The 27,351-nt window shown below is 46.0% G+C and overlaps 1 protein-coding gene across 3 annotated transcripts in view; it reads right to left on the bottom strand.

The window, feature by feature from the left end:
• The window catches only part of TACC2 (transforming acidic coiled-coil containing protein 2), a 226,948-nt gene that overhangs the window by 168,715 nt on the left and 30,882 nt on the right, over positions 1 to 27,351 (bottom strand). For 2 of the 3 annotated variants that reach the window (XM_058298235.2, XM_071215642.1), the window contains exons 3-4: positions 24,644 to 24,703; positions 1,778 to 1,890 (exon numbers count right to left, since the gene is read on the bottom strand). In XM_058298235.2, coding sequence (XP_058154218.1) covers positions 1,778 to 1,890; positions 24,644 to 24,703 — 173 coding nt within the window. The remainder of the gene's footprint in view (positions 1 to 1,777; positions 1,891 to 24,643; positions 24,704 to 27,351) is intronic. The other variant, XM_058298236.2, reaches the window with a different exon arrangement.

Consider the following 27,351-nt stretch of genomic DNA (forward strand, 5'->3'; position numbering starts at 1 on the left):
TCGAGGCCGAGTTAGCACCAGCTAGTATTTGAGACAACGACTTTGTCTGGTGGCCCCTGATAAGAAGCCCGTGGAGGAGGAATAGCGTATAGATTAGAGTGGACTTACTGATACTCTATTCTGGAACTAATGTGATTAGTAATGGAAGTAAATGTAGCACTGAGATGGAGAAAGTGGCCATGGTGGCTGCTGGGGTAGGGAGTGGGACGAAGAGATGTGATGTGGAGGCGTTTTCGGGGGTTGGAGTTGTCCTGGGTGGTGCTGCAGGGACAGTTACCGGACATTGTATGTCCTCCCATGGCCCACTGGGTGGACTGTGGGAGAGTGTGGGCTGTGGTGTGGACCATTGACCATGAGGTGCAGCGGTGCTCAGAGATGTATTCACCAAGTGCATTGACTGTCCCATGATGATGGAGGAGGTTGTGGTTATGGGAGGAGTGGGGTGAGGGGGGTAGGAGCGGTATATGGGGACCTCATGTTTTTTAATGTAGCATTAAAAATTAATTAATTAATTATTTTTTTAAAAAAAGAAGCCCATGGAGGGGGAAGAGCCAGGGGTCCGAGGAGGCGAGGGAGAGAACAGAGCCCCGGGCGCCATTTGGGGCACGATTCTGTGATTCCTTCAGTGAAAAAGAGGGAATCATCTGATTGCCATTTCCCTAAAGAAATCCAGTGCTCGTGCCACGAGTCCCCATGTGCTTCCTCTTGAAACCACAGAGCCAGGGGCCACCCAGATAATAATGCCACCCAGAAGTGGAAATTCCTGCCACCAGGAGTCAATCTCACGTACCCATGACCTGTCACAGTTTAAGATTAAAGCAAACAATGGCGTTTAGACTCTGAGGATGGAAAGCTATCTCAAAGCACCTTGAAACCTACAGTTCCCTGTCTGTCGTCTATGACAGGGGCAGCTAATTCAATTTTTCTGTGTCTGTTCCTTCAATTTTTGCATCTCTGTTCCCTGGGGCTCCTGTTCGTTCCTTCCCTTCAGCCTGGAATTACAGAACCGGGAAAGCTGGCCTCAGTTCAGGAGGATCTTTCTCATCATCCAAGGCCTGTTTGTGTGCCAAACCCACCAGCAGTATTCACTGCTCTGAGATCCCTGGCCTGTGCCCGTGCTGGGGACCGGGCGCTCCAGGGTGCTGGCCTCTGCTTGCAAACACCCACCAAACACTACATAGTGGAACACTCCTGGGGAAGAGGCCCCACAGAGGCCCTGCCAGCCAGGGAGTTAGAACTTGATTCTGAACCTTAATGAGGTGCCACTGACCAGCCAGGCATACCCTGTGCTGGCCACGGTCCACTGGAACAGGGTGGCCTTGTGGATTTCTGCGATTCATTCACCCAGCCACCCAGAGATGGCTTGTTTGCTTTAGTAATTGTTCTTCGAATCCCCTCGTTGCATCCTTCAGCACCCACACTAACTACCACAGACTTAGCCACAGCTGAGATACTCCCGATGGGCCCCTTGACAGCCTTGATAATTTTCATTTTAAGTTCTGCTGGACAAAGAAGAACAGCCTGGAGCTTTGCTGAAATGGAAGTCTATAATTACTAACTTAGTCTCTAGGCGGAAAAACAGTATTAATTTTCCAATCATGCAAGTTTCAACCAATTACACAGAAGTCTAGGGACCGCTATGTTGAATCGACTTCCCACTGAGGCCCATGGGTGTTAGGGTAAACTTTCCAAAGCAAAAGGAGCAGAGCAGATGCTAGAGCAGGCAGTGAGCTGGCCACACATTTGACCGTGTCATTCTTCCAAACCATCTTCCTACCTGGACCAGTCTCCATACTCAGTGCTTCCAGTCTGTTCCGCCTGCTTCCTTCTTATACTCTGACTGTTTCCAGGAGGCAGTGTGGACCTTGGACCCTGAGTGGATGAAGTTCCCTGAGCCAGAAGAAAGAGAAATTGTAAGGAAATTAAATTGGAGCCTCTGAAAACACAAAAACAGGTATCAATAGGCCACTGACCACAACTTTCAAGGGTTAGTTTGTTCAATCACTTAAACACCCACACGACTACCTCTATGTATTAGGTTCTGGGCTAGGCTCCAAGAATATCAGGTGAACAAAGCAAACGTGGCCCCTACCCCCACCTAATGGAGAGGAAACACAGGTACAAGCAGTTCCAACTGGGTAAGAGGACTGCTTTAGCAAGAAACCAAGACTGGAAATATCTACCATAGCTTGGGGGTCACTGCCTTCCCAGAGAAGGAGGGTATATTTAAGCTAAGATGTGAAAGTATTGAATTTGATTGTGGTACCACTAAGATGGAAACACATTCCCCTCAGTGGTTAAAATAACTAACTGGTAGAAGTGATGAGCCCTTGGACTCTTGGACTACCCATTTGGGTCCTAACCTGTCTGAGAATTGGTCATCTTCTCAGCTTGTCTACTATTTAGTCTGTTCTTAAAACCAAGATGCAAAAATATAAGGCTCAATCAAAACTTCAACCCACAGGACAAAAAGAGATGGGATATTTTAAAAACTCAATTTAAAAGATGCTTACTTAAGTATAATATAAAAATCAGAAGAGGAGAAAGGACTTTTAAAATCATAAGCGGTATTTATGGTAGTTATCTTTTATTTTATCTTCCCAACACTGCCTATGAGCACCCCTCCTTCAAACTCACACACACCACACATACACATACACACAGTCACACACACACCACACATACACACACATCTTCCTTTGGAACCAGGTCCACCTTCTCTTGAAGACCTGTTCCACCCATATACTGTATCCCCAAGGTTCTCATGAAAATGCCAAGCACAGTGTCCTACACTCCTGCCCATCTGGGGTACACAAGACTCTCATCAAGCCAGGTCCTTCAAAACTTCCCAGAAAACCAGTGAGATATGAATCTGGTGGTGGATTCTGTAAAACGTGGATTTAAGAGTGTAAGGATGCAAGCATGTAAGGCTGGAAGCCTTGTTTCCAGCCATCACGGAAAAAGCCAGGCTGCAGCAAGAGAGAGTAGAGCCAGCAGGCAGGGAAAAGCCTGACGAGAGCCAGAGGGACAGGGTCCTGATGGCATTAAGGCCACAGCTCCAGGTGGCCCTGGGGCTCAGCCTTGTGTCTGCCCTGTCTGTCCAGAGGTTACTTGAGGTCTTGAATCCCCCTTTTTGTCTTTTCTGGTACAACTTGGTTACAGCCCAAAGAGTGCTTTCTAGGCATAAGACCCAGATTTATCTTTCAATAAATTTGAAAAATGCTACATTATAGAAATTCACAATGCACATCAGCATATTAGGAGCTCTGAAACGTTCTGTAGTCAAATTACTTATTGAACTTTAACTCAGAGTTTCCCAAAGTCATTTGACCATAGAACCTTTTGTTCATGCATTTGTTAACATCTCATAGATCTAGTGTTTCATGGAACACTCTTTTTTTTTTAAGGTTTATTTTTTATTTATTTATTTCCGCCCCCTTGCGGCTTGCTTGCTGTCTGCTCTCTGTGTCCATTCGCTGCGGTTTTTCTGTGTCTGCTTGTCTCCCTTTCTTGCATCATCTTGCTGCACCAGCTCTCTGCGGGCGCGGGCTGTCAGCTCTCCACAGGCGCACGCCAGCTTGCCTTCACAAGGAGGCCCTGGGATGCAAACCCAGAGCCTCCCATGTGGTAGACGGGAGCCCAATGGATTGAGCCACAGCTGCTTCCCCATGAAACACTCTTCTGAAGATATTGAGCACAAGACCTCATTTTTTTCCACCTTCCTTAAATCTTGCACATGATCCAAATCCATAGACCAGGGCAATCCCCAGCCTGTAGGGCACCATTGTGATAACTGAAAGAAAGTACTCCTCTGTGCACGTGCATGGCTTGGTGAGCAGACAACACTCAGATAGGCCCAGCGACTAAGTTTAAGTTCACATGACGAAGATGTGAAGGGCTGGGGCTTAAGCTCAGGTTGCCTGACTCTGAAGTCCACAGTGTGCTCACCCCACCATGCTGACTGCCCTTGGGCTTTGGCAGGGTGGTCCTAATACAGTGGGCCCATCCAGCAGAGTTTATGGGTCACCTGCCCTCATAGTTCATATTTGGCCTATCAAGTTCATTTCTACCCTAAGACTATGCTGAGATGTTTCCAGATCCAAGACGACAATCAGATTAAAAAGGGAATGCTACTTCAAAGTAGCCAGCCAGCAGAAGCTGAGCAACAGCAAGAACCACGGGGCCTGGCCAGCTCACACTCAGCTGTGCCAAGTGCCCAGGGTGAAAGGCAGTCCAGTAGGGGGTCAAGGGTCTTGAGCTAGAGTGCCTCATTCCTCAGCTTCTCTGTGCCTCCGTTTTTCTCACCTCTAAGGCAGGTTGATAGGGAGACTAAGCGAAAGAATATATACATATAAAGTGCTTCTTTTGATACCTGGTACAGGGCAAGCACTTGGAAAGCAAGTGTAATGCACTTAGCCAGGGGGAAAACCTTTCATCTCTCTGTTTTCCATCTTATTGTTTTGAGGACATGCAGGGATGTTTTCAAGGGGACTAGAAGCAGTTAGCAAATATGAAGAGCAGATAAGGTCACACATTTAGGATCAAACTGTACAGTCCACCTGTAAGCAGCAGTAGGTGGTGGTGGGGGCAGAGGAGCCAGCACTTGACGGGAGTTACATTTGAACATTGGGCCCTGAATTTGGCTCCAAAGTTTCTGATAACTAGAGGGGAAGGGAAAATGATTTGATATCCATCATTGTTTTAGATAAGAAAGGACAAAAAAACAAACCATATGGGTAGAAGCAGCATGTTTCCTAGAGCTACAAGACAGCATGGAGATAGTGAGTAGACCATACCTGTGGTAGACTAAACAAAAAAAGTCACAAATTCTTCTCATCTCATCCCTATATACATGTTCCTTTGCAATGTGACTTTGCAGCTTCTCCTATTAAGAGCTGGAGTCTACTTTTCCATCCCTTGAACTGGACTTGGCCATGTGACCTCCTTTGATTAATGGGACATTAGCAAACATGATGCAAACAGAAGCTTGAAAAGTACTTGCTCATTGGGGCTTGCCCTCTCTTGCTGCTGGGAACCCTGTTACCACCATGTGAAGAAGCCCAGGCAAGCCTATTGGAGAGACCAAATAGAACTGAACTAAAGCATCCCAGCTGACAGCCAGCCAACAGCCAGACATTCTTCCAATTTTTTTGCAGTTCATATTATACTTTTATCATCAGAGAAAAAGGCCATGAAGTTCAAAATGTATATTTTAAAATCATAAACATTTGAAATTAGTAGAGAGTGCATTTTGTTGGTCAAAATAACATCCAGGTGCTTCAGAGGTAATCACCGGACATTGTAAATCCTCACAGGGCCCACTTGATGGAATAGAGGAGAGTATGGGCCATGATGTGAACCAATGTATATGAGGTGCAGAGGTGCCCAAAGATGTACTTACCAAATCCAATGGATGTGTCATGATGATGGGAACGAGTGTTGTTGGGGGGGGGAGAGGGGGGGTGGGGGGGGTGGGGTTGAATGGGACCTCACATATATATTTTTAATGTAATATTATTACAAAGTCAATAAAAAATAAAAAAATTAAAAAAAAAAAATAATAACATCCAGTGGCAGTTGACTGGAGCCGTGTGAGTCAGCACAGGCAAGGCCAGCAGACAGCCAACCCGATTTGTTTATAACTGACTGGGGTTTGCTGTGGTGGTGGTGGTTGTTAATTCCACCAATTTTGGGAATGGTTTGTTACATAGCAAAGGCTAAATGATACCCAGCTTTATAAAACACTACTCAAATGGATGTTTTTTACCTTCATCCTTGAAAACAAAAGCAGCATCACATGGTTTATTGATGCTGGTCTAAGAAATGGGAGACCAGACTCTAAATGAACCGGTTGATCACCCTACATGGGATACTCAACTTCTGAGTTCCTTAAGCGACTTACCATAAAACTAGGATTTGGGGCTAGATTGAGCATGTGCCACAGGCAGAGGCCTCTTATGGTGCCTGGGAGGTACAAGATCCAGGAGCCCAGTCCCTGACCTTGCATAGTTCTCAAACTTACAGTGGAATGTGGTGGGGGTGGGCCCCAGGGACCAGGCAAGAAGAGATCCTCCCGGCTTTACGGGGCTGCTCGTGGCCCTCTGTCTGCCAACGCTTTGGCTCCCTGCTCCTTGTTGCTGGAACTCTCTCTCCCCTCAGAGGGCACTTAGAGAGACCCACTTTGGCCTTGTCCATGTGTAGAGGCAGCTAGTGACACAAAAGGCCCCTCCTGACCCAACCAGTTCACCAACTGTAACCATGGACCTTGACACAGATTATTTGATAAATATCTCATTTTATCCAGTCCTTCTAAAACGTAACACTTCATTTACTTATTTGTTGGTTCATTCAAGAAACATCTGATGACTAAGCCTACTATGTGCCAGATCCAGTGCTAGGAGTGGGGCCTACAAAAATGGATGACTCCATCCCTCCTCTCAAGTTGCTCACAGTCTACGGAGACAGACCCCAGAGCCGTGGCCACAGCTGTGTGATCACAAGGGGCCACTCAAGGGGGAGCCTTGTCTCAGCCTGTCTCCTGCCTGAATACGTAGGCGATAGCCACCCGGATGTCCCAGGAAGGGAGGATCCTATCCACTAACCTCTACTAAGCTCTAAGGCGGAGCTTTTATAAATTGATTTTGGAGTTCCCATAGGACATTTGAGCACAAATCTGCCCAATCTGTATCTGGGGGTTTCCATGGGACCTTTTTTTTTCTCTTAAATTATCTTTTTTTTAAGGTACATAGATCACAAAAAAATGTTACATTAAAAAAATATAAGAGCTTCCCACATACCCCACACCCCACACCCCCCCCCTCCCACATCAACAATCTCTTTCATCATTGTGGCATATTCATTGCATTTAGTGAATACATTTTGGAGCACTGCTGCACCACATGGATTGTAGTTCACACTCTCCCCCAGTACATTCAGTGAGTTATGGCAGGGTATATAATGTCCAGCATCTGTCTCTGCAATATCATTTAGGATAACTCCAAGTCCCGAAAATGCCCCCACATCTCATCTCTTCTTTCCTCTCCTTGCCCTCAGCAACTACCATGGCCACTTTTTCCACATCATTGCTATAGTTTCTTCCATTACTAGTCATAATAGTTCTATAGCAGAATACTAGTAAGTCCACTCTAATCCATATTTTATTCCTCCATTCTGTGGACCCTGGGTTGGTGATGTCCTCTCCACCTCTATTTCGAGAGGGGGCTTAGATCCCACATGGTTGATGGATGCGATTTTCCTGCTTGGAGCTGTCGTCCAGGGGACCTTGAATTGTCTGTTACACTGGACCATCTGTTGACCTTTTGAAATGGTGGCCCAAAGAGCAAGCCAGCTCTGGCTCTGTTTCCCACACCTGGAGCATTTCTCTGAGAGGTTGGTTGCCTGGGTTCACCCATTTGTGTACAAAGGTGAAATAGAAAAGACGCCTCAACCCTCAGGAGCCCATAAATTCCAGCTAACTCAAATACTAAAGTGAATTTCTGTTCACTTTAGTGGAGAGGCAGCGGCTGGAGGAAATACCAGCAGTACTCACCTCTGTTTATCGAGCACTTACCAAGTGCCAGGCCCTGGGCCAGCAGCTCCCAGGAGCTAGCTCACTGAATCTTCACAACCTCACAAGGAGGATGCTGTTAGTGCCCCTGTTTCAGAGCTGAGGCTTTGAGAGGTTAAGTAACTTAGTCAAGATCACATAGCCGTGGAGTCTGGATGGTCCCAGATTCTCTCTGATCCCAGGGCCAGGAAACAGCACTCTCTGTTCGCTCTCTTCAGTGGGAAAGTGACGACGGAGGTAGAGGAAACAGGCTGATTCCCCACTTAAAAGGGGGACTGCAGGCCCGGGGCCAGCTTGACTCCAGGCTTGCTGAGCAAGGAGGCGGTCAGTTCTCCGTAAGGACAGCCCCCTGTCCTGCCCTGCCTTCCTGCTCACCCTGCTCTACCGGGCTTTAGTTTCCTAATTTGTGAATCAGACAAGATGATCATCCCTGTAAAACAACATCAAGATAGTGCAAACTTTAAATTGCCTTAAATTCAAACTCTGTAAGTGTTCCAGACTCTTCTGAGGAAGATTCTCCATCTTGGTAATATTACAACTTTTGGATACATGATTTAAATATTTTACTATGATAATTCAAGAACCAAAATACAGAGTGGGATTTTCCTGTCAGGGTCCTGAAATTTTAGATCGTAACCCAATTCCTAGTTGTCTGGCAGTCGGGCAGCCTCAGCTCCGAACACCTGCAGCCAGGCTTCCCTTTGGATCCCCAGATTATCTGCAGTTAATTATTCTGTGAATAATTTATCAGGTACATCGCCTGCCTGGTATTCCACTGTCAGGGCTTCTCTAAAGTCATTCTGGAAAGACATCGCCACGTCTGACAGCCCAGGCAGCTGCAACAACAGCGGGAAGGTGACAGATCTTTACTCCAGGAAAGGAGGGGGAAAGGCACCCCATGCCACTCTCCCGCAAGCAAAGGGAATATAACAAGGGCTCGGATTTGTCTTTGAAGAAGAAAACAAAGCAAGCCTTTCTCACTTTTCAGCCTCACCTCTCCTCCTAATAGAAAGCCAATCTGCAAGAACAACGCCAGCTTTCTTTTCTACAAAAAATATAGCTTGACAAAGTGAAAATAAAAGTAACAGCACTATTCACACGTGAAAGCACACCACACTATGCAAAGGGCTTTCACATCCATCTGATTCATACGAAATCCCTGGGAGCTAGAGTAGGCAGGTAAAATCATTTTTTCCATTTCCCAGATGCTAAACAGAGGTTTAAGTGGCTTTCCCAGGTCCCATGCTCTTTCCACAATGACAATAACACCAAACACTTAGCAAACTTATTACTATAAAATTCCATGTGCCAGGCTGTTCTTTGAAATGCTTTCCATATTTATGGTGATTCAATCCTTACAACAACCCTATTTTACAGTTAAAGACATCAAGCACAGAGAGGTGAAGCCACTTGCCCAAGGTCACACAGTTTGGAAATAGTAGGAACAAAATTTGGAGCCAGATAGTTGGGCTCCAGCATCTGTGCTTTTAACCACTACCTTTTGATGCATCTCCATGCCCTGGAATTAGTCACCAACAGTCTCTGTCATCTTGTGCCATGGTCCAACTGATTGAAACAATTGGACATTTAGTAATAATGTGATACAGAAGCCTAGATTTGATGCACAGAATAGTGCCTGGCACAAAGGAAGCGTTTCACAAATATTTGTTAAATATCTTCTGCAAATCAGAGCAAGCACCCTCTAGCCTCTGAGCTCTTGCTTTGGCCACATTTTCTATACTGACTTTGGATCTCCCATTCCAGTTTTCCATTCTAGCAACAGTGTTAAGCCCTGTTGCTTCAGGATTCCAAGCAGTCTGATGTATCAACAATTGTCACTGCAAAACAACATGTATTTCTAAAGTTACACTTGCATGCCCAAACAGGAGGCTGGAAAAAAAAAAGGCAGTCCTCCATGTGACAAACTGATTTGTCAAGTTGCTTCTTTCCTTTGTTGCTTGAGTAAGCAACCATCTTTTTATTTTTTGGGGGGGGGAGGGGGGAGACTCTGGAATATTCCAGAAACCTGGGCATATTTTAAAGAAATGTTCAAACATGTTTGGACATTTTCCTGAAAAATACATGCCAGCAAAAGCTAAAGTGGGGAGCGGATGTGGCTCAAGCAGTTAAGCACCTGCTTCCCACATGGGAGGTCCTGGGTTTGGTTCCCAGTGCCTCCTAAAACAAAACAAAAACAAACCACAGGGGAGTGGATGTGACTTAGGTGGCTGAGCTCCTACATGGGAAGTCCCGGGTTTGGTTCCTGGTGCCTCCTGAATAAACAAGAACAAACAACAAGCAAAACAAATGAAGAAACCAACTCAGGGGAGCCAACAAGGCTCAGTGATTGAGTGCCAGCTTCCTACATATGAGGTCTTGGGTTCAATCGCTGGTCCCTGGTACCTCAAAAAAAATAAAAATAAAAAAGCTAAAATGTCTCACTATTAAAAAAAAGAAAAAATCCTACTGACCTTCTCTCTTAAATGTGCTCCATTTCTCTAGGCCAGTGTTGACTCATCGTATCAATGAAGAGGCTTAGTTGACACGGTTAGATTAGGATCAGTGTCTAGTCAAAGTCACCAGCTCATGGAAAGAACTTCTTGGAGGCGGCATGGATGCAAGTGAAGGCTGGGAAGTAGACCAAAGGTCATCACCATGACACCAGGCATCAGATTTCAGAAACAACTGTCAGGCTGGCCAAGTGGACGGTGAGCACGCGGCTGTGCCAGGGCCAGCAGGCTGCCCCTCTTCCCTGTCACAGGAAGGCAACTGCTCCCCGATGTGTGGAAACCAGGAGACCAGCTCAGCTAGATTTCCCAAACATTCCTTCACCTCCAAGGCTAACTTAAAGAGTGAAGAAGCTCAGCTACGCAAGGCGAGAGGACGCCAGCCTAACCTGCAGGGAAGGTCACAAGCGAGGAATTTTAGGTTTCTCCAAACAGAATGTTTTCTGATGTGACACAACATGATATAGTAGAAAAAATAAACATGTTTAGGGGTTAGAGAGCTGGGTCTGAATCCCCCACTCCTTCCTCAGTAGAGGAAGAAATAATACAGTAGAGCTTGCCATGGGATTTTGATGATTATGCCTTGGATACAGTAAGAGCCAGGTTTAGGCTCTGGCTAGACACTGGTGAATCAAAAGACGGGGTGTAGATGGTAACCTTGGGGGAAACTGGGTGAAGGGTCTATGGGAATTCTCTGAGCTCGCTGTGCAACCTTTCTGTAAATCAGAATATATTCGAAAATAAGTTTAGTTTTCAAAATAAGACATGGTTTCTCTCCTTGTGGAACTTGAAGTGTAGAGAATGGAGTGAATAAATGAACGAATGAATGATACACACTCAGTAAGCATCAGGGTCAGAAGTGATGAGCGTTAACCCAAAAGGGCACAAGCATTGCCAAGGTAGCAGAGTTGCCATGTCTGAAGTCTTTAGGCTGCTAGGGGATGGGAAACTTTTGAGACCTGGAAAACCGCCCAGGATTGACGTCCTATATGTGTTTACTATTTTATAAGCAATATGGTTTATAGAGGACTGGGTGAGCTGAGAAAGCCAAAATCTATGTGCCCACTCAAATAATTTCACTTCTTCAAGCCTGTTATCTCTCTATATAAAATGGGGACCTCACTGAGTGGCTGGAGGACCTTGTAAATGTGGCAAAGAACTTTACACGTGTAAGAGAGGGTCTCTCCATTCAAAAATTGGGGTTGTGAGGATGACCTATAATGTCCTGTGATTCTTGGCTGGTTATACTTGGCATGTAGACATGAACCTTATTTTTTGGGCCCTCCAGAATTTCTACAACTGCTCTCTTTCATGTCACAGCAGCATGATGCTAGCCGGAAGACGGGGGGGCCAGGAGGCCGTATGCAGTGGTTAAAAGCAAAGTTTTGTCACTTATTTAGCTTTAAGTCTTTGGAATTAGTGTCTCCAATACCTTACCTGTAAAATGTACCATAATTACAGGGTTGTTTTGAAAGTTAAATAAAATAGTACATTTGAGGCACTATATATAGTAGACACATATATGTCAGCTATTAAAAGAAAGAAACAAATTCAAAACATATTAACCAGAGTTCCTCAAAAATTAAATACAGAGCAGCCCCACCCCCATCAAGATGGCAAATGAGACGCTTCAGGGCCCCCATGGAAGCTTTGAACAACCAGCAAGAACTGGCAGAAGCATCTTTCATCTGTCTCTTGGCTCCCCGAAACAGTTTAAGGACCGCATTTGACAGGGGAAGCGCTGAATCAAGATTAAGATTTTCCAGAAGTGGTGGGATCTCCTAGGACCTTGGCTGGCTCCTATCCCACCTCCCCCAGCTTGGCATGGAGCCAGCCCACGCTCACATTGCAGACCCCTGGTCGCAGCTCTGGAGGGAATAGAATAACCCTCTTGCCTATACTGGGAGCAGATATGCCTGGCCCAATCTATTAGGTGGTAGTGTGAAGGATCCACTCTTCCAGAGCTTGTCTTGTGGGTAGAAAGCAGCTTACCAAGCTCTCCTACAGAATGCTGTGGGACAGCAGCCAGGTGCCTGCTTGGGGCAAGGGATTGTTGGCTGTAGGTCATATAGTACAGTGCCAGGGACCAAGAGGAAGGGGAAGAGGGGACATTCCCATCTGTGTAAGTGAGGGAAATCGTAGGGCCACACACACATGCCCAAGACAAGATGCATGGGCAGAAAGAACCAGGGTGGCCCTATGCTTTGGCCTGGCCCTATCCTCCAAACTCATTATATGGATAAGCCCTAATGGAGAGTACTAGCACAGGTCAATCTGCAAAGACCAGGAAAGGTATTTTCTTTATTTCCTTCTCTTTTTTGTGTGTGTTAATTCCTGGCACTTAAAGAAAGCTCTGTCATAACACTGGCTGGATGCAAGCTTAAGGAACACAGTCTCAGAGTCTACGTTCCAGTGAGAGCATCAAAATGTCCACGTTTCAACCAAAGATTACAAAACATACAAAGAAACAGGAATCAATGGCCCAGGCATGGGGGAAGAAAACACGTTAGAAACCCTCAGAGAGGAGGGCAAACAGAGACCTAGCAGATAAAGATTTTTTTTTTCTTTGATGTGGGAGTCCCAGAAGGAGAAGAGAAAGAGAAAGGGGCAGAGTGAATATTCAAAAAAATTTATAGTGGCTGAAAATTTCCCAAATTTAATGAAAGACATGAATATACACGTCCAAGATGCTCAATGAACTCCAAACAGGATAAACCCAAATAGACCCACACCATGCCATGTTAAAATTAAATTGTCGAATGCTAAAGATAGAGAATTCTGAAAGTCACAAGAGAGAAGCAACATGTCATGTACAAAAGAGCCTCAATAAGATTAAGTGCCAATTTCTCATCATAAAATATGGTGGCAAGAAGGCAGAGAGATAACATATTTAAAGTGCTGACTGCACACACAAAAAACTGCCAACCAAGAATTCTATATGTGGCAAAATTTTCTTTCAAAAAAAGAGGGAGAGATTAAGACATTCCCAGATAAACAAAAGCTGAGGGAGTTTGTCACACTAGACCAGCTCTATAAGAAATGCTAAAGGGAGTTCCACAGGTTGAAAGGAAGATACACTAGATAGTACATTGAAGTTGCATAAAGAAATAAAGTTCCTCTGTAAGGGTAACAACAGAAGCAACTACAAATGCCAGTACTGTGGTACTTTTGTTTGTAATTCTACTTTTTACTTCTTAGAGGATCTAAAAGGCAAATGCATAAAATTTAATCAGAAATAAGTGATTTTGGTTTCATAATGTACAACCATATAATTTGTGACAAGAACGACATAAAGGGGAGGGGGATGGAAGGGTATAGGAACACAGTTTGTGTACACTATTGAAGCTAAGTTAGTATCAAAGCAAATGAGACTTGCAGATTTAGGACATTAAATTTAAGCCCCATGTTAATGGCAAAGAAAATACTAGAGAATATGCAAACTCACAGAGACAGAAATTAAAGTACAATTTGCCATGAGCAGGGGGCAGGGAGAATGGGGAGTTAATACAAAATGGGTATAGGATTTCTATTTGGGAAGATGGGAAATTTTTAGTAATGGAAGGTGGTGAGGGCACCATAACATAATGGACGTGATTAATCCCACTGAATAGTATGCTTGGGAGTGGTTGAGATGAAAAAGTTCATGTTGTTTACATGTTCCCCCAATTAAAAAAAGAAATAATTAAAGAGACAATGACAATTAAAGGCAATGAATGATCCTGGATGGGATCTAACAAGGGAGGAGAAAAGGCTCAAAGGGACATTATTGGGACATATGAAAAAATATGGAATATAGATGGAAAGCTTTATATCAACAATAAATTTTTTGAAATTGTTAACTGCATTTAAGGTGGGTACATACATGAATATTCTTTTTCTTAGGAAATGTACATTGCACTGGTAAGTGTTCAAGGAGCATGATGTATGCAACCTATACTCAGTGTTCAGAAAATGGATTGATAATAGAAAGACAGACAGATGGATAGAATGATAAGGCAAATGTGACAAAATGTTAAAACTGGTGGATCTGGGTATCTGGGGGTTAGGAATATGTTGGGGTGTTCCATATGGGGTATGTATTAGCTATTTTTTGCTGTCTGTGTACATTTGCTGTGTGATCTTCTGTGTCTATTTCTCTTTTTGTCTTCTCTTCTTGTTTTTCTCCTCTAGGATTCACCAGGATTCAATCCTAGGGACCTCTGATGCAGATAGAGGCTCCCTGTCACTTGTACCACCTCAGTTCCTGGTTTCTGTTGTGCCTCACCTTGACTCTCCCCTCTGTCTCTCTTTTGTTGTGTCAACATCTTGCTACATGACTCACTTGCATGGGCACTGGCTTGCTGTGTGGGCACACTTTTTTTTTTTAACCAGGAGGCCCCAGGGATTGAACCTGGGACCTCCCATTTGGTAGGCAGAAGCCCTATCACTTGAGCCACATCTGCTTCTCTGTATTACTTTTTAAACTGTAATGTAAGTTTGAATGTATTTAAAAGTAAATAAAATTTTTTTTAAAGTTAAACAGATTTTCATTCCCGAGTATACACCCAAAAGATGTGCAAACAGGTACTCAAACAAATACTTCTGCACAAATATTTGTAGTAGCATTAGTCACAATAGCCAAAAGGCGGAAACAATCCACATGTCCGTCAGTGGATGAACGGATAAATAAAATTTAGTATAGCCACATAAGAGGATATTATTCAACTGTAAAAAGGAATGAAATACTGATATTTGCTACAATATGAATGAACCTTGAAAACATTAAGATAAGTGAAAGAAGCCCAAAACAAAAGGTCATATACCATATGATTCCATTTATATGAAATATCCAGAAATGGTAAATTCATAGAAACAGAGCAGATTAGTGATTGTCAGGGGCTGGGAGAGAGGAGAATGGGAGTAACAGTTTAATGGGTATGGGGTCTCCTTCAGGGTATTATGAAAATATTTTGGAACTAGAAAGAGGTGATGGTTGCTTGTATGCTTTAATATGGGTAAATTTTTACGTGAAATTCATCTCAATTAAAAAAAGAACCTTAAATTAAAAAAAAAAAGAATCCTATTATCCAGGAACCCCAGAGGCTACTACAGCTTGAAGCTATAGTAGTTCATCTGATTCTTCAGAAGAGGCATCTGACCAGAAACTGGATCCATTCCAATCACGAACTTTAATTATCGTTTCAGTGGAAATAATTGCCACCTCCGTGGGCTGGGTGCTCCCTATGAGAGAGCTGTGATAGAAGACAGGTCCTGATAAAGGAGCTTTTTGTTGTTATTAACATTGAACCATGCTGCTTTATTGTCTCTTTGTTCAGTTTCTTTGCCTACAAACTCAGTCACATCATCCAGATGCCCACCTGCTGCCAGCAGATGAGAAGGTGCTGGTTTTGCCAGCATTGAGTGAGTCAGGTTCCATTAAACTTGGGGCACTAAGAACTTGTAGCTTTAAACACATGCACACAGTTATAGGGCTTTTACCCATCAAGCAAAATAAACATTACACGACGCCTCAGCAGCAGCTACCCTCCTCCTGCAGGAGTGCTCTCCCTCGCCCTCTGGGTGATCCAGATCCCAGAACAGATCCCAGATCCTCCTTTCTGCCTGGCCCTCTGTTCCTTGGATGTCAGGCAATTCCACAACCAGAGGCCACACCGCTGAGGTCTCCTTCAGGAGGGAACCTCATGCCCAGGCTGTAGCTTTACACTGAGCCGGGAACCGGAAGAGTTGCGCATTCAGGGCCAGGGGTTCTACAGGTGGACCTCCTCCCGAGCATTGGCTCCCCAGGGGTGCCTTCCCTGACACCAGGGCCAGGCCAGGGGCCTTTGCACCTGTCCTTGGCCTTATAGCACTGATTATGGCTTCCAACATCTGTGACTATAATCATGTCCTTACAAATATCCTCCATCCTTCGGCCCTTTCTCCCTCTTCAGGCAAAGGAATTGCTTTAAAAGAGTATTTGTGATGATTAGACTATTGTGTCAACTCGGCTAGGTAATTGTGCCCAGTTGTTTGGTCAAGCAAGCAGTGAACTAACTGTAATACAAGGGCATTTATGGACTTTAGTCACCATTGACTTTACTGCAGTGGTAAATCATAGATAGCTGGTAAAATTACATCAATCAGGGAGATTGCCATCACCAATGAGTGACACTTAACCCAATCAGTTGAAGCCCTTAAAAGGGGAAGTGATTCCAGCATTGAGAGAGAATTTCCCAGCTCATTTGGGACAGCCAACATCTCCCCGAACTTGTCAAGAACCTTCATTGGACTTGCATTGCAGCCTGCCTGTGGAACCTGGACTTGTGCATCCCTACGGCTACGTGAGAGATCCATAGAATCGCACACTATTGACAGATACCACTTATAGATTCTGTTTCCCTAGAGAACCCTGACTAATACAGTATTGTATTTTTTTAATCATATAACTTTTAAGTCAGGTCATTGTAAGAATAGATTTGAATGTCTTCCTCTCCCTTCCACACTGTCCAAGCCAGAAAATAAACTAGGATCATGACAGCCCATGGTCCAAGGGAAGTCCAGAAGGTGGCAGCACTGGGGAGGAGGGTCAGGTGCCTCCCTCCCCCTCTGGGGTCCACATGCCCGGGTGCTGGGAGCTCAGATGCCTTCTGTAGGCTCCCCAGAGCCAGGCGGGAAAGAGCACGGAACAACTGTTACAGCCACTTTCAAGACCTGAGGCTGTGGACTGGTGCAACCCTTATTCCACCATAAATCCTTCCATGCAAGGAACTTCTGAAAACCCCAGGAAGTGCTGTTAGGTGGAGGCTGCTCTCTTCACAGCATCACCTACTGCCCTTTCTCAAAGAGGGACATACCCAAACCTTGACCCTGATGCTGATGGGGACAGCCAAGGCTCACCCCTTCCGCTGACCTCCCACTGGAGTGCACCTCTCACCCCCAAACCAGGCCCCTTCTATGACCTTGGTCACATACAGCACTCTTCATTTCCAGCCAACATGTCTGCAGGACAGGCATCATCAGGAAGGAAAGCCCAGAGGTGGACTTTGGTAGCTAGGTCTGTCCGCAGCCACCAGTAGGCTCGAGCCAGTCAGTGACTGACAGGAAGGAGTGAGAATAACCAATAGGACCCAGCATCCCCGGGGGGCCAGGTCTGAGGCTTAGAGGTTCTTCCAGCTGAGTGAGAGGTTTCCGCTGGAGCGTGGGGAGTTCCTCTATCAATGGCTTTCCTTCCTTTGTGAGCAAGAAAAGAAACCCAGGCCATGGGACCAAAGCTCTGACTTTAAAGGAGTTTGTGCTGATGGAGCAAGAAATAGCAGTGGCTGGCCAGCGGGATCCAATGTAGGGCTATGGTGATGATATTAAACTTGACTTCTTGAGTACAGTCAAAAGGCCAGTAATTAATGAAACAAGTTAGCTGTTGCCAAAACATTTCAAAAAAGTTTTCAAAAACCATTACACTAATTTGTGGGCTTGTGGCCAGTGAGCCCTGGGGTGCAGTCCTACTGTGCCCCATCTCCCTGCTTCCCTGGGTCGAGTCTCTCCACGAACTCCCCCAGACTCCCACCTCACCTGACCACACGCCCCTTTCCCTGCACCCTGATCAGCAGCATCTCAGGTTCTTCTCCGCGTGGACACTCGCCCTCCCCGCCTTCCCCAACACTGGCTGCACCTGGAGAACCCACTGACCTGCCACCCTCGCAAGAGGAGGCTGTTTTTCCTTCCACATTCTGGGCCCACGAGGGCTTGGAAATGGAGTCAGTAGGCTTGGGCTTCCTGTTGTTATTTCCAAGCCATTTTGCTTCTTGCGCCTGCAAAACTTTAATGAGTTGGCACCACCAGGCCACACCTCCTTTCAGTCCAGGCACAGATTTCTTCACCTCCTTCTCTACCTCCCGGTCAGGCTGCCGCTGCCTCCCAGGCTTCTTGCCCTCTCTTTATCCCAGGCCCTTAGCATCCATCTAGAGTCATGACCAGGCACACCCTGGGTGCTCAGGCCTCAACCACCTCATCTCCAATGATAAAAGAAAAATAGACTCTGAGCTAAAGGATAACTCAGAGACAGTGAGTTAGAGCAGTAGGGATTGACTTGAGTTGTGGTATATGCAGAGAGGGAGGCCCCTGTGAGGACAAAGTCCACGGTGGGACTGATCAAGTTGGTTGTATCAAGTCCTTGGTTTGACAGTTCAGAATTGGTGGTTATGGTAGAGCTTGGCACAGCTGATTACTCAACTCCATACCTGCTGAGCCCAGGCAGAACTGGGAGACAAGTTCACTGTCAGGCCATTTTCAGTAGCTTCTGACCACTTTGATGAAGAGCAGTTGCTTTAGTTCCTTCTTCCAGGCCCTGAAGGCTTGCCTCTGGAGTGCAGGGGCGAATGGACGCATATGCTTAAAGCTCAGTGACAAGCCCCTGTCCTTTATCACCAATGACTCTTAAAGCCACCCCATCCCCGCTACTTGCTGGATGGTCACATCTGGGACCCTGTCATAAGAAGGGATAGCACTGGAAAACTTGTCCTCTGCGTTGCCCACAGCCCCATCCACTCCATGTCTTCAATCTCACCCAGAATTCCAACCTTGACCCCACTTGACCCCACCACCCGTCAGCTCCCATCTGACTTCATTTCCTTCTCTACCCAGCTCTGATTCCAACATCCATGACTATAATCGTGTTCTTACAAATATCCTCCATCTTCCACTCTTTCTCCCTCTCTCCTCTCTCCTGAGTCACTCCAGCCTTGGCTTAGCCCAGCCATCACCCACACACTGCTGGACAGAGAGCCACAACCAACAAGCTTCAGTAAGCCCACCGCCAGCAATCCTGCCTTCTCCCTGGTGAGCCCACATTCACCTCTCTGAGGACACTGCTTCAAATCTCTCTCTCCTCAGACTTCCCTCAGTCCCTTCTCTCACTCTCAGCTGATGGTCTTATCTTAGGTCATTAAGACACTAGAAACCATCAGAAGAGAGCTCCCTTGTCTCCCCTCCTCCCACACCACGCAACATATACATTCCTAGGGGTGTCTGATCCCATCTTCTCTCCACCATTCCACAATGGTGGAAGTGTCTCTCCTTCAGGTCTACTTCTGTGCCAATTCCATTCTTTCAGCCATTCAAGGTTGGCCTTCCTTCAATTGACCTTTTCTTCACTTGTCCCCTGGATCATTCTCTCTTTTCCTCTGTGGTGTAATAGAAAACTTGGCTGGTCTTTGTCCCCAGTTCCCAGGGAAGCAACTTCTGAATCTTCAGAATTTCCAGTGATCAGAGTGTATTTTGCTCTTCATGGTGGACCAGGACCACATCTGACAGTTCAAACACTGGTGAGATGACAGGGAGGGGCCAGCCTCACCTACAGTCTTTGGGCGGGGGCAGCTATTCTAGAAAGACAAAGCAGGTGATTAGGATGTTGGGGCTTGTAGTCTCATATCACCCCACTACCCTGGACCTTTGGTAGGGAAGAGAGGCTACAGGTTCACTTTAACATTGTAGACATTGATTCTATCAATCATTGCTACATAATGAGACCCCATACAAACTTGGGACACTCGAAGCTCTGAGGACCTTCCATGATTGAGAAAAAACATTTTGGTGCCAGCAGGGTGACACTTTTTTTTTTTTTTAAAGATTTATTTATTTATTTAATTCCCCCCCCTCCCCTGGTTGTCTGTTCTTGGTGTCTGTTTGCTGCGTCTTGTTTCTTTTTCCGCTTCTGTTGTCGTCAGCGGCACGGGAAGTGTGGGCGGCGCCATTCCTGGGCAGGCTGCTCTCTCTTTTCACGCTGGGCGGCTTTCCTCACTGGCGCACTCCTTGCGCGTGGGGCTCCCCCACGCGGGGGACACCCTTGTGTGGCACGGCACTCCTTGCGCGCATCAGCACTGCGCATGGCCAGCTCCACACGGGTCAAGGAGGCCCGGGGTTTGAACCGCGTACCTCCCATGTGGTAGACGGACGCCCTAACCACTGGGCCAAAGTCCGTTTCCCAGGGTGACACTTGATGGCTCCACATGGGGACAACACAGACCTCACCCTATGTGTCTCTTCTTTTGGCTTTTTCTTACTTATATCCATTTACTATAATAAAACTAGTCATAAGTATGATCATCAGCACTTTCTGTGAGTTCTGTGAGCCATTCTAGTGAATTATTGAACCCAAGGGGGTGGTGGGAACTTCTAAATTTGTAGCCATGTGGTCAGTAGGCTCCCCAGCTTGGGCTGGGCTCCCCAACTTGTGACGGATACCTGAAGGGCAATCTTGTAGAGGATTGCTCCTACTCTGTGAAGTCTGGCCTAAATCAGGTAGAGTCAGAATTAAATTGTTACTGCACCTTTTGCAGTTGCTGATTGAAGTTTCTGATACCTTACTACCCTTATTCCCACCAATACACAGGAATTTAGGATCTCCAGTATTTAAGAAAGCCTTCTGTGCAACCATCTCCACTAGCAAACATCCCAATGTTCTGCTCCATTTCATAGCAACACCTCCTGAATTGTCTACACACCACTCTTTACTTCCTTACCTCCAGTTCCCTCAACAGCCCTCTCCCTTCCAGCTTGCAGCCCCATCATTCCACTGAAGCTGCTCTTGTCAAGGACCTGCAAGGCAACATCTCCACCAATGACTTTCTTGATCTCGCAGGAGCATTTGATACCGTTATACAACTTTCTTTTTTTTTTTTTTTGATTTCTAATTCATATTTATTATACTGTTCTTTAGAGAGGGGTACCATTGGAGGAACATAAGATCTCAAGTATACAACTTTCTACTTCTTCTTCTTCTTTTATATATTAGAGAAGTTGTAGGTTTATAGAAAAGTCATGCATAAAATACAGAGTCCCATTTACCACCCTATTATTAACACCTTGCATTTACACCCTCTGTTTCTTGAAACTCTCCTCTCATTTTCTCCCATTATTACTAGTTTTCCTTTGTCCTGAGCCACCTCAGCCTCCTTTATAGACTCCTCTACTCCCCTGGGCTCACCCCAGATGTTGAAGATTCTCAGGGGCCAGTCCTGGGTCACCTTTTCACCTTTCTCTCACTCTTTCATCCTCATAGTGCTTTAAATACCAATGCTGATGGCTCAAATATGCATCCAAGCCCTTCTTCTTGTGTATCCACCTGACTATTAGGTCTCTACATTTAGGTGTCCAATGGACATTCAGATTTTTAAGGTCAAACCAGAACTATTGGTCCTCTCCCTTTCCCCTAACCCTACTGTGCCTCAAATCTTCCCCTTCTCCCATCTACCCAATTGCTCAGGTCAAACACTTAGGGCTCATCCTTAATTCTTTCTTTTCCCCACTCCCAAATTCCATTCATCATCATGCTTGGCGTGTCGGCCTTCAAAATACATCTTACGGGAAGTGGATGTGGCTCAAGCAATTGAGCTCCCACCTACCACATGGGAGGTCCTGTTTTTGGTTCCTGGTGCTTCCTGGAGAAAACGAGCAAGACAGTGAGCTGGCGCGATGGGCAGGTGCAGAGAGCTGACTCAACAAATGACACAACAAGGAGACACAAAGAGGAAAGACAATGAGAGACACAAAAAAGCAGGGGGTGGAGGTGGCTCAAGCATTTGAGCACCTCCCTCCCACAAGAGAGGTCCCAGGTTTGGTTCCCGGTGCCTCCTAAGGAGAAGACAAGCAGACACAGAGAGCACACAGCAAATGGACACAGAGAGCAGACAGTGAACACAAAAAAATGGGGGGGACAGGGAGGGACAGATGTGGCTCAACCAATTGGACTCCCATCTACCATATAGGAGGTCCAGGGTTCAATGCTGGCCCACACAGAGTGCGGCCCACGTGGGAGTGCCACCCTGCATGGGAATGCCACCCAGTGCAGGAAAACTGCCCTGCACAGGAGTGCCAGCCAACATGGAGAGGTGGCACAGCAAGATGATGCAGCAAGAGACACAGAGGAGAGAGAATAAGAAGACAGAGCAGAACAGGGAGTTGAGGTGGTGCAAGAGAGTTATCGCCTCTCTCCCACTCCGGAAGGCCCCACAATTGGTTCTTGGAGCCACCTAATGAGAATACAAGCAGACACAGAAGAACACACAGCGAATGGACAGAGAGAGCACACAACTGGGGGAACGGGGGGGGGAATAAATAAATAAATAAATCTTAAAAAAAAAATGGGGGGGAATAATAATAAAATAAATCTTAAAAAAAAAAATACATCTTAGATCCAGGGAATCCAAGTCTTAGATGTCTTATAAACAGCTCCTGACTGATGTCCCTGCTTGCGCTTCTGTACTCTGCCTTGAAAGTACATTCTCTATATAGGAACCACAGTACTCTAATCAAAATCTGAAATCAGTCCACGTCAGTGTTATGCCCCAAATCCTCTGATTGCTTCTCATCACACTTAGAATAAAGCCAGACTTCTTACCAAGACCCATAATGACCTACAAGACTTAACCCTCCCTCCCTGACCTCATATCCCACCATCATCTCCCTCACTCCCTTTTCTCCCACTGTGCCGGCCTTCCTGCTGGTCTTAAAAGTACAAGCTTGTTCCACCCCAGGGACATTACCCTTCTTCTGGAATGTTCTTCCGCCAGGTCTGTACATGGCTGCCTTCCTAGCTGCACTCAGGTTTCCTGATTCCCTGTCATCTCCAAAGAGATGCCTCCCCTGACCACTCAATCAAAAATAGCCCCTGAACCCAGTTACTGGATATTTTATTAAGTGTTTATTTGCCTAGTAGTTCCTTGTCTGTTTTTCTCCGTGGAAGGGAAGCTGCATTAGAGCAGATTAGGTCAAAGTGCTGGAATAGTGTCTGGTAAATAATAGGTTCACAAGAAAAAAATCTTTTACAGTTCTTTTTTTTTTATTCTGGTAACATACATACAACCTAAAATTTCTCATTCTGTCCACTTTCAATTATACCATTCAGTGGTGTTAATTACATTCATAATGCTAGGCCACCATCACCACCAACCATCACCAAAATTTTTCTGTAAATTTGTGAATACAACATTTTATTTATTCGCTTGTTTGTCTGTCTTTTCACTTTCTTATTGTCTGACTCTCCAGCTACACGTAACTTCCACGAAGCCAGGGAGCCTGTTTGTCTTGTCTCTATTCAGACTCACAGCAATGAAAAACCAGTACCTACCATCCAGCAAGGGCCCCATAAATGTTCACCCAGTAAAGGAAATTTCACAATCGCATCAAGGTGTGGGAGTTTCTAACAGACGCCTTGAGCTTTTCTCCCAAGTGCTATGGAAAGTCCCGGGTCAGAACCCAGAGCAGGGCAACCCTTAGGAACCCTGGACTGGGGATCCCGATATGGATTTTTGTCCTGACCTGCCACGGCTTTGTGGCAGTGGGAAAGTCCTTTGACCTTCTGATCCTCAATACACAAACCTGTAAGATAACGGGGTGGACTGGTACACTGTTTATTCCAACTCTGATTCCAAAACACTTTCTTCCAAAGGCAGTCTTCCCCTATACTGCACTACATATCTGGCACAGCGATCTGTGGACAATAGGAGCAGTGGTGGGCCAGATTCCCTCCTCAACATCCCCCTTGGCCCTTGAAGTGTTCTCTGGAACCCAGTCTGAAAACCACTGCACCAGACATTCCCTGTGACCTGCTGGAGACCAGGGTTCTAATTTTCACTCCTCTAATTATCCAAAAGACCCAGGATAACTAGCCTGCTTCTTTGTCCATAAAGCAAGAGTGATCAGCCTGGGCCTGCCCACCTCACAAGATTATGACAATCAAATGAAATCACACTTGTGAAAAGGCTTCATGATGCAATACTCTGTGCAAATGGTTAGATTATTTTCCAACCTCAAGCATCATTCCTTGCTGAGATATGCAGAAAAACAAACACACCAAGCAGACCTCCCTGGCAGCCCAGGGAGTGGAGCAGCTCTTCTCTTAAAGCAAAGAACATGTCACCTGCATGACAGATACACCTGGCTAGATATGACAGCGATTTCAGGCAAGCCAGTAAAGAGCCATGCATTTTATTGCTGCACCCTGACCACACCCATAGACATATAACAACCTCAACATTCTCTCCAGGAAAAATTATTGTGAAATGGGTACAAAGTTCCTATTTCCCATCCCCTCTCACCCACCACTGTTGACAAATGTTTGGACAGACCTACAACAATGGAACTCAGCTAATGCATAATGACATTGATAGCTGGTTCCGAATTCAATCTTTTTTAAACAATCAGTTTTGCCTACTGACAATAAAGGTGGGGCACCACCCCATGCCTGGCCTCACTCTGGGACAAAGGAAATCAAAGTAGACCAGTTTGGAAGAGTTCGTTTTGACTCCTAGCATCTGCTGTACATTGAGAACATAAGCCTTATTCAGCAGCTCACAGCATATCAACAAGCCATTTCTTTGCACAGGCTCAGCAAAACACTATTTTTGAAAATAAACATGTATTGCAGATTTCTACTGTGTCTCACAACCGATTTAGGGTGGATGGGAAGAGGTGTAGGAGAGGGAGGAGAAAACCTATAAATACATATCAATGGGCCATGCCAAATGTCTGCGACCCTCTAGAGGTTAGGATGGGACGGCACAGCCAGCCATGCAGGGCACCACCTTTCCAGTACCTGCGGAAGTTCAGGGTTGGGAGGCCACAGGATGACGTTATGCAAGCCAGCGTCCTCTTGCTGAAAGCAAAGAGGTCTCATAGTTAGGACGGGCTGGGCGAACAGGGTCCCCGCAGAACCAGAGGGACAGTCTTGGCTGCTTCCAGCGCCAGGCCAAACCTCCAGCCCCACCGGTCCACCACAACCCAGGTAAGACTCAGCAACAGAGGCACAGGAGCCTGCAGCCTGATGACACCCTACCCAGAGGACAAGGCACTGCGCAGGCTTGCCTCTCACCCTTTGCCCTGGGATGTGGCTGTCCACAGGGCCTGAGCCTGCGGGAAGCAGGTTCCTTCAGACCCGCATCATTGCTTCCAGGAGTCCACTAGGAAGCCGGACGCAGGGGTCTCCGTACATGACTCCACGGAGAAAGTGCATCCCAAGAGGACTGGGGGCAGAGTGGGGAGGCAAAGAAGCTACTGGAGGTGTTTACAATTACCCGGTGGAGGTGACAGGGCTATAATAGCGGGGATGGAGAGGAAGTGACTATTCTGAAAGATAACGTAATGGATACATGCTACGGTTTGGTCTTTTGCGGAACTGCTCTTCACTGTTCCGAGCCACACTGCTGGGGCTGGCACCACCTCGTCCTCTTTCCCCCACAGGGATGGGTGCACAACTCAGGCTGGCTGACCAGAGATGAGTGATCCTGGAGGAGGCACCTGATGTGATCAGCACCAATCAGATTCCTTCAGGGCCTGATTGGGAGGCAGGACCGTTATCTACAAGAGGCAAGGACATCGGAGCCGGCTGGCAGCATGACTTTCCTTTCTTAGCAGGCTGAGGGCATCTCCCTGAGCGCTAAGGTGTTACGGAGGAAGGTAGACAAGCCTTAGATGGGCTCGGCCACTCCGCAGCCAGACTGTTTCCGTGGACTTCTCAATTTTGTTAAGTGATTAATCCCCTTCTCTACTTAAAGTTCTGGCTCCTGCAACCCAAAATGTCCCAGTTAAAGAGATATTTGGAAAGCTAAATGGCCAGGTGTGGGGGGTAGGAGTGGGCAGAGTGGGAGGAGCCCCCCGGTTTCTGTCCAGGATGTCTCCTGGATTGTGGAACCCAGGAGAGGGAGCACGGAGGAGGAGCAGGCTGAGGGAGCGAAGATGAGGTCTGGTTTGAGGAAGTTGGGGTGACAGGGCGCCTTCTAGGTAGAGCTGTTCAGGACACAGTGGGAAGAGGTCTGGAGCCCCAGCTCCGTGGGGGAGCCCTAAGACCCACGGCCGCCTTTACATGCTGCTGCATTCCCATCTGTCTCTCGTCGGAAGGCAAAACTTTTTCCAGTCCTGGCATCTGAAAGATAACCCCACTGGATCACATCTGGCTAAGGTTGGAGATGTGAAAACTGCAAAGTCAGGAAAACATCCCCTGTCCCCTCCGTTAGGGTGGGGACTGAGGAAGGAGGATGGGGTTGGGAGCTAGTAAGAGGTGAGAGGTAAGGACAGCATTTTTGGTTTTCTAATTCATGACGATTGGGAACATTAAAATATCCATTGCTTTCAAGGACACAGTGAGACTGGCTCTCATACCATGATAAGGGAAGCATAGTTGGCATCATCTTCCTGAAAAGCATTTTCGTAATAAATATAACAAGCAGCTTTTGCAAGTACTTACCCTCTGTTTGGCTGAACAATTCCATTTCTATGAGTCTATCCTAAGTAAATAATCAGCATTCAAGTCTTGACAGTGTTGTTTAATCAAGGTAATGGGAAGAAAAACTAAGCCATTTTAAAGTTTACCCATATTCAGGTAGAAATTCATCTCAGGCTAAAGAAGATCGTCCATAGCCCCTAGGAGTTCTCTGAAAGTAGTCGAGGCAAATGTTCCTCTATTCCTGTTTCTCAACCTTGGCACTGTTGACGTGTTGGGTTCTTTGAGGGGAGTGGGGCTGTCCTTTGCATTGTAGGATGCTCACCAGCATCCCTGACCTGTAGCTGCTAGATGCTAGTAGTACCTCCTCCCCTAAGATGTGGCCATCAAAAATGTCTCCAGACATCGCCAAATGTCCCCTGGGGGACATATACGTCCTTGGTTTGAGAACCACTGGCTCATACCATTTGCGGAGGATTTGCGGCCCAAACAGACATGCAAGGCCTTAGGAAGGTGTTGTACTGGAGCAGGACTGAATGCCAGAATATGTCTAGTGCCACGTGCTGTGCCTAGAAGGCCCTCTCCACTCCAGCACAGAAGATGGAACCAGAAACCACACTCGTTTCGACCAGGCGCCACACCCAACCAGAAGGCACATTTTGTTTACCCACAGTGTTTTTAAAGATAATTGAATTCATTTGTCAACATCTAAAATATTGTAAGATTTCTTTACATAAACTCTTCTAGAAAGTAGAGGAGAGAGCACTTGGTTATTTTATGAGGCTGGTATTACCCTGATATCAAAACCAGGCCAAACAAGAAAACTAAAGAGCACTATTTCCCATAAATTTAGAGGCAAAACTCCTCAACAAAATACTAGCAAATTGAGTATAACTGTGTATATAAATAATTATACCAATTATTCTGGTAGACATGACCAAGTGAGATTTATTCCAAGATGCAACACTGGATCAACATTTGAAAATTAATCAGTGTAATCCACTATATCGACAGGCTAGAGATCATATAATTATATCAACTGATGCTGAAAATGCATTTGACAAAATTTAACACCTATTCATGAT

Source organism: Dasypus novemcinctus, chromosome 6 (genome assembly GCF_030445035.2).
Source record: "Dasypus novemcinctus isolate mDasNov1 chromosome 6, mDasNov1.1.hap2, whole genome shotgun sequence".
Lineage (NCBI taxonomy): Eukaryota > Metazoa > Chordata > Mammalia > Cingulata > Dasypodidae > Dasypus > Dasypus novemcinctus.